Source organism: Malus domestica, chromosome 06 (genome assembly GCF_042453785.1).
Source record: "Malus domestica chromosome 06, GDT2T_hap1".
Classification (NCBI taxonomy): Eukaryota; Viridiplantae; Streptophyta; class Magnoliopsida; order Rosales; family Rosaceae; genus Malus; species Malus domestica.
This window is the reverse complement of record NC_091666.1, coordinates 20,563,591-20,571,825: the sequence shown is the minus strand read 5'-3', so window position 1 is coordinate 20,571,825 and position 8,235 is coordinate 20,563,591. Positions and strand designations below refer to the sequence as shown.

General features: G+C 37.6%; 1 protein-coding gene across 1 annotated transcript; it reads left to right on the top strand.

Moving 5' to 3' along the window:
* The first annotated feature begins 439 nt into the window (after positions 1 to 439).
* On the top strand, positions 440 to 4,671 carry LOC103441118 (uncharacterized). Its single transcript, XM_029104699.2, has 3 exons — positions 440 to 1,833; positions 3,665 to 4,207; positions 4,310 to 4,671. The coding sequence occupies exons 1-3, from the start codon at positions 904 to 906 to the stop codon at positions 4,409 to 4,411; spliced, it is 1,575 nt and encodes a 524-aa protein (XP_028960532.1). The 5' UTR covers positions 440 to 903; the 3' UTR covers positions 4,412 to 4,671.
* Positions 4,672 to 8,235: the final 3,564 nt, after the last annotated feature.

Below are 8,235 nucleotides of genomic sequence, written 5' to 3'. Positions count from 1 at the left end.
GTGACGAGTCAAATTACAAAATTCGACAAGATGTAAATGGCGAGTATAACTCACTTCAGCTAATTCCTTGGTTGGAGTGGATTGTTGTGGCAATTATGTAAACCAGAAAATTGTTTGGAACGACTCGAAATCAATTTATTAACGAAATGAGTAGTTAGATTAACTAAATTGTGCTACTATTAAAAGTGAGCTTAATCACATCAGTTGATTCTATGTTGTTGGTTTTATCTCTAAGTCATGCTCACTTTTAAACAGGTCACATGCCAATAGTAAAAGACTTGTCAAAGTATATGGGTTACCCAAGAACCCTAAAAATAACAATAATCATATGTTATTTAGTCAACTTTTATAAAGAAAATCACTTTTAGTCATTATAAGCATATATTAAAAGACGGTCAATTTTTAATCAAAACAGAGTGAAAGACCAAAGTGAAAAAACCTTAAAAACTTTGAGGGGCAAATTCTGATATTAACACACACAAAACCAAGAACAAAAAAAAATAAAAAGTATAATAAAAAATGGAGAAAAAAATGGAGAAAAAAAAAACAGATTAATATTTGGGGATGCGGCTCTATTCGGGGATGTGGAGTCTTGTGCAACCTGGCAGCAAAGCAATGCAAGCTCTGAGCTTTACACCTCCTCTGCAACCCCAACACCAACACCATCACCATCGTCATCTTCTTCCTCCTCTTCCCTCCCATTGAATCCCCAATCTTTCACCGCCGCTGAAAATTCCAGAGAGATCTGAACCACCCATTTGGGTTTCCAAAGGACCCAAATAATTCCCCAAATCGAACACCCTTTTGGAAACCCAATGCTGCAAAACCTGTGAGTTTTTTTTTAATCAACAGAGAGTGCAGTGAAAAGGGTTGAGCTTTGCGGGAGAGAGGGAGTTGAGAAAAATGAAAGCGAGCCAGAAAGATCAAGAGAAAGTGATTTGGGATCAGATGCGGAGCTCCACAGGGACCCCGATTCCTGGACCCGGCTCCCAATCTAGAGCCACCCCTAAACTCCTCGTCTGGCTCATCCTCTTCGTCTCTCTCACTTACATCGTCTACACTCTCAAGCTCGTCTCCACCTCACGCGCCGCCTGCTCAGACGACAGCGACCCCTTCAACCCTCTCCGCATCTCCTCCTCCTCCTCCTCTTCCGCCAACACCACCACCGCCCAAGATCGGACTTCCCAAATTCTCCAGCTCAAAACCCAAAAACCCGATAAAGCAAACCAGCCGACGGAGATAAACGACATCGTTTTCGGCATTGCCGCCTCCGCCAAGCTCTGGGAACAGAGGAAGAACTACATCAAGCTCTGGTACAAGCCCAAGTCGATGCGCGGGATAGTCTGGCTGGACCGCGAAGTTGAGGATAAAAACCCGGAAGGCGGCGGTCTCCCGCCGATTAAAATCTCCGGCGACACCTCCGGGTTCACCTACACCAACAAACAGGGCCACCGGTCCGCGATTCGGATATCCCGGATCGTGAGCGAAACGCTGCGTCTTGGCCTCAAGGACGTGCGGTGGTTCGTGATGGGCGACGACGACACCGTTTTCATCACCGACAACCTCGTCCGGGTCCTGAGGAAGTACGACCACACGCAGTACTATTATATCGGGAGCTTATCAGAAAGCCACCTGCAGAACATTTTCTTCTCGTATGGCATGGCGTACGGCGGCGGCGGCTTCGCCATCAGCTACCCGCTGGCGCTGGCGCTGAGCAAAATGCAGGACCGGTGCATTCAGAGGTACCCAGGACTCTACGGCTCCGACGACCGAATGCAGGCGTGCATGGCGGAACTCGGCGTCCCACTCACTAAAGAACTCGGATTTCACCAGGTCCGTACTCTAATCTGTCGGTGGGTGCTTAATTTGATTTGTTTTTGCCTTAATTAGTCGTAATTTGGCTTTAATTTATCTGGGTTTTTTTCCAAATTTGAAAACCCTGCTCGATTTCCTGCAATGGCAACTACGAATTACACCCGGCAACTCCCGAAACTAAAGAGTTTCGGCCGAGATATTGACCGAAACACGACTTGGGTCAGTGTCGGTTTGGCTCTTAGTGTTTGCATTGAGTTCTGGAACTACAATTAATTAGCGTTCCTTGATTAATTAAGTATTATCGAGTTAATTAATGTTTAATAATCTTCTTAGTTCGATAAGTATTGTCGAGCTAATTAATGTTTAATCGTTTTCTTAGTTCGATAATTCCCGATTACGTTACTTTCCGGTTTCGGGAAATCTGAGGCTGATAGTAATTTAGTTGGTTGGGCCGGTTCGTTCTGTCGGTTCACTAGGCGGGTGATTTGCTCAATGCTGTTAATGCTCGGTTACGAAGACGACACGCTGGGCCCCACGTGAACTAAGAGGTTAGACCGGGTTTTTGTCTAGCAGCTCACTACGCAACGACACAGTAGCTGGCCGTGCACGCCACGCTCCTTGAGTCAGTGAGTGAGTGAGCAGTGTCCTGACTAGACAATTAAATGGGACCTGGATTGTCTGCTTTCCCATCCCATACCCTTCATCTCTTCCTATTATTTCTGTGGTCACGGTTAAGTCACGTTAATATTTTATATTAATTTTTTTTATAGAAATAATAAGACAAAAAACAATTAGAATTTAAAATATTGATGTAGCTTAACCGTGACCGCAGAAATAGAAGGGGATGGGAAGGGTATGGGATGGGGGAGGGCAGACAATCCAAGTCCAATTGAACGAGTGAAGCTTAAGTTTTACCCAACCCCATTTATGTGGGCAGTCTGTTGAGGTGAAAAAGGTTAAAACTTTGTGGTCCTTTGTTTTTTTAAATTTCTCCTATAACACATTGAATTATGGCAGACGATGGTGGATTTGTTGCAAGCTTTAGGTTAAACCGATATATGTTTTGCATCGAAAGAATGTAGATTTAGTTTTTGCATCCAACAAATGTAGATTTAGCTTTTGCATCGAACGAATGTAGATTTAGTTTTGCATCGAGAAAATCAATTTAGGTGGTTTGCACATGTGAAATGAAGGCATACAGATGCTCCGGTTAAAATATGCGATTACAAGATAGAGTCTTAGGACCAAAGGGGTAAAAGACTCTAAAAAAGGGCTTGGAGTACTTGGATCCAACAGAAGGCTTGGCATAATACAGAGTGCAGTGGCATTGTTGTTGTAATGCAGTTCATTATTTAATGTGGGATAGTATTTCTTAATTTGTTTCCTTAATTTTTAAGGAGAATCTAGGTTTAGGTTGAACACCTTGTTCTAAAATGGTAAATTGGGACCCCTCATTTTCAAGCCACTAATCTCTTCTTCCTCATGAGTTACTTTCTCAAGCCGTCCTACTTCTGTTGCCCACACATCACAAATTGTGAAACATGTAGTCTCATTGGCATTTAGTTGGGTAAACCAGTAGTTGGGTATGCCTTGGTTAAAAAGAAATTGAGTATAAATTTCCAATTTTCACTAAGGGTTCTTCCAGTATGTGTACTAATAGAGCAAGATCCTCCGCTGCCGTTTCCAATGTTGTTCTCGTTTGAGGGGTTGAGTGAATAAATAGCAGTCTCACTTCTATATTAGATTCTTTGTAACATTCTTTGTTTTTCTTTATGGTTAAATTGTAGATTTATTTAGATAGATTTGGTGTGAACTTACTGTACATTTCTTTCGTATTGATGGCTCTCAGTATGATGTGTACGGAAACCTGTTCGGGCTCCTTGCAGCACACCCAGTGGCACCCTTAGTGACAATGCATCACCTGGATGTGGTTGAGCCCATCTTCCCCAATGTGACCCGTATTCAAGCCCTTCAGCGGCTTTTTATACCAGTGAAGCTGGACTCAGCAGGAATCATACAACAATCCATCTGCTACGACAAATCAAAGAGCTGGACCATTTCAGTTTCATGGGGCTTTGCTGTTCAAATTTTTCGGGGAGTCTTTTCACCCCGCGAGATGGAAATGCCTTCCCGGACGTTTTTGAATTGGTACAGAAGGGCAGATTACACAGCATATGCATTCAACACTCGTCCAGTCAGCCGAAACCCATGCCAGAAGCCTTTTGTCTATTACTTGTCAAAGGTAAGGTTTAATGCGACAACGAATTCAACAATCAGCGAGTATGTCCAGCATCGTACCCCTCATCCCCACTGCAAGTGGAAGATGGCTAATCCTTCCAATCTTGACAAAGTCGAGGTTCATAAGAAGCCTGACCCGCACCTATGGGATAGAGTAAGTATTTTCAAGACCTTGTACCCTTCCTCTGTTGTCTTGTGATACGACCAAAACAAAAACTCTCACTAACGCATTTTCAATTGCTGTGTTTTTGGGCAGTCTCCGAGGCGAAATTGTTGCAGGATCATGGAGTCGAAGAAGAAGGGGACCATGGTGATAAATGTTGGTTTATGTAAAGAGGGTGAGATCAGTGAAATATAAGCACCCACCATTTGATCGAAGTTAGGAATTTGAAGCAGCTTCTTTTCCCTTTTATCCAATTGATTGTTTAGGGTTCATTATTTCTTAATTTGTTATGTTTTCAGTTCCAAATTTTGTGTCTTTTGGGGGAGTCCATTGCCAAAACAAGCATTAGAAAGACAGAGAGAATATTTCATGTACAGAATTTGTAGGCTACAACATTCCACATTTGTCTCTGAGCAGTTATATTATTATTCAATTTATTTGGATTTTGGAGTGAATTTTATGATGGTAGATCCCTGGATTGGATCCATGTGCTTGTTATGTTTGCTTCCGTTTACCATTTGTGGAACTTGCTCCTTTAGACACGGTGGTGAGTGTTGTGACCAATTTGGGAGGAACTAGATTTCCATGGGTGACATATTCTAGGGATTGTAGGGTTTGTTTCAAAAGCATTTAAAAGGCTTTTTGCAAGAAGTATCAGTTATGTATTTTTTGTATGTTTTTTTTTAATTTTCTATACGTTTTTTAAAATTTGGCAACATTAATAATTTTGATAGAACTTTGGTATTCTGGTTCAATAATTGACAAAATTAGGAGATTTTATAGATATTTCAGTGCAAACTTTAGTAATTTTGGGAGCAATTTGGATCCTAAGGTTTCTTCACCAAAATTTTACCGAAGTTATCGATTCACATAAGTTTGTACTTATAACCGTTCATATCATAATTTACTTTGTAAAGATCATCACTGTAAAAAAATCAATGAAATATGAGATCGTTTAATAATTGAACTGGATAAAATCAAATTGTCAGATAGGGTAAAAATATTACAACCATCTGTCTATTTGCTAAAATTGATTTGCTAGATAGCCTTATTTTAAATTGATTTTTGGCAGACATAATCTGTACAAAGTTATCTATGATATAAAGAGTTGTGATCGTAAACACACAAATTCGTAAATCAGTGTCAAAGTATCTTGAGAGCAACTCTTCCTCAATCTTATACTTACTGGATTCCTAGTTGCTAGTAGCTTGATTTTGTTAGAGAAATTGAGTGGGTCCCTCAACCACAAATTTCATTTTGGTTTTTCACCATCTTTATTCTTCGCTTTATTTTGTTGTATCGTGCATGTTCTTGTTCTAGCCTTCTAGGTGAGATTGACATTTTGGAACATGACGCTGGTGTCTCGTGCCACTCTAAACATTAATATAAAGTCGGTCATGTTGCCAACTACAAAATGAGACCGACCGTGAAGGGAGATGTATCCATGCATTCGAAATACAAATCAATACATTATGTATCTTAATATAATTGGAGAACAAATATAATTTTTAGTATTCCTTCATTAATACAAAAACACATCCAATGTATAAAATATTGATGATATCGGAAATATCGATAGTTCAAAAACACGGAAATTTCTATAGAAATATCGGGATATTATCGATATAAAAAAATTGAATAAAAATCAGGGAAATTGTAAGAAAAACTTGGAAATTTTTATTGAAACTTTGCATGATGTTTATTTAGTCAATTATATATTAGTTTATCACAAAAAATTGGAAGAAAATGCATTGCATGATAGATATAACTAATTTAAGTTGATTATATAGCGAGCTGACAAACATTGTGAGTGTATAAAATATGTAGTAATTAATGAAAGAAGTTTAAACACACCATAATCATTTATATATAATGAATTAGTACAATATTTTACACTTCATACATTGCATGGTAAGATACATATGTGACTTAGCAAGGTCTAAAATATCGATGATATCGGAAATATCGGTAGTCCAAAAAAATATCGGTAGTCTAAAAACACGGAAATTTCGATGGAAATATTGGGATATTATGGATATTTTAGACTATGAACACATCAAATGTCGCCTCATGCTTTAAAAATAAGCTTATTTTTAGCTACGTCATCTAAATTTTTATTTTTATTTTACTTTGTTCATTATAACTCAAAAATCACTATTTTACTCTCTGAAACTCAAAATTTTATTCCACTTTGACTTGTGAACTCTCTCTTCTCTCTGCAACTTATAGGTCACCTCCTGAAACATATGTGTGACCTAATACCTATTAAGACTATGTCACATATGCAATAATTTTGATTATAAATCTCCATTATGCATGAACATCAAACAATAAGAGAATATTAAGTTAAAAAGAAATTGAAGAGATAGAAAAAAGTAAAAAAGAAATTAATTATCCTGGCGCATCTAAATCAAACTCACATAAGAAATTAATAGATCTAAGGTAATGTGAAATGAATTTAGAGTTTTATAAAGACAATTTTCAAGTTTCTAAGACAAAATGAAATCAAAATTGAGTTATAAAGGGTAAAGTGAAGTTAACTTTAAGTTTCAAAGAATAAATTGACGATTTTTGAATTACAAAGAACAAAATTAAATTAAAATTGAGTTCATGGGGCATGACTAAAAATAAGTCTCCAACGTGATTAAGTCATACCTCATAGCTCATTTGGTTTAATGAATTAATATTTAATAATGCTTTTTTTAGGTGCCAAAAGGAAACTTTCAAATGTTACTGGGGTCGATGCTTAAATTAATTAATTACTAAACATAGTATTTGAGATCTCTAGCATTTCAGAATACGAAACAGAGAAAGCAGTGCTTCATTGTCTCTTTATTATTTAATTACATAATAAACCTTATTCGTGTCCTTTGCAGAGAGGCCACCGAAGTTTCAGAAATATTTTATTAGGGTCTATTCAAATCATATTTAATTATACTTAATTAATAAATTAGTATTATTGGACTGTTTAGTGGACTCCGGAGGTAAGACCTCCACTAGGTATTTCAAAATTCAAAAGGAAAAGAAAACCTCCGGAGCTTTGATCTGGTGCATACGATCGAGAAATTTTTCAATATGACGAGAATACAGATGATACATCACGTGTTTTTATGTAAGTGATAATAAATTTTATTTTTTAAGTTATTAATATTTTAACACACGTATCCCACCATTTATATAATGACACGTGATGTATCACTCCGTGTGCCGGTCACATTGAAAAATCTCTCCATATTATATGTCACAAGTATCCCTATCAAGTTACACTTCATCGCCTATCAGATTGGACAATTTCTAACTCGAAATTTGTCTTTTATGTGCATATTTGGACCAGTGTTCTTAAAATCAACCTAAGCGGCTGTCTAGACGCTAGGCGGTGGAGGACCGATGCAATTTAGGTTGAAATGTGGAGAAAAATCGAGTAGGGGCTAGGCAGGCTAGGATGGCTGGGTGGAGGCTAGGCAGTTCCATTGTTTATATTTATTTTTAATTAAATTACAAGGTTTTTTCTGAATAACCTACTAAATTAGTGAATTTTCAAATTTGGTTATTTGTTTTTCTTTTTTTTGTTGCATTTGTCTGTAATGATGGAAATATGGCATAAGTTTTAAGTTTTAACTTTCCTAAATTCTCAATACAAGTATAGTTTTTATTTTTTAGAGTGTAAGTAGCCACTTATTTATATTTTAAATAATAAATTTAATTAAATCCGCTTAGTCTGCCTAGGTGCTATGCCCTAGCCCGTCGCCCGACTAGACCCTAACGTCTTTTAGAATCTTGATTTGAAGGCATCCTAAATATATATATATATATATATGCACGATCTATTTTAGCATCTTTCGGTCGATCTTAGGCCATTTGCAGTCAAGGGTTGTAGACCACATTTAGTTTTAAAATTGACAAAATCAGTCTCCGAACAAAGAGCTAAGGCCATCTCCAACCAATGGCTGGCCCTCTGGCCCTCCAAGATTCTCCAAGATATTAATATTTTAATGAACAATACATGGCCATATTTGCCT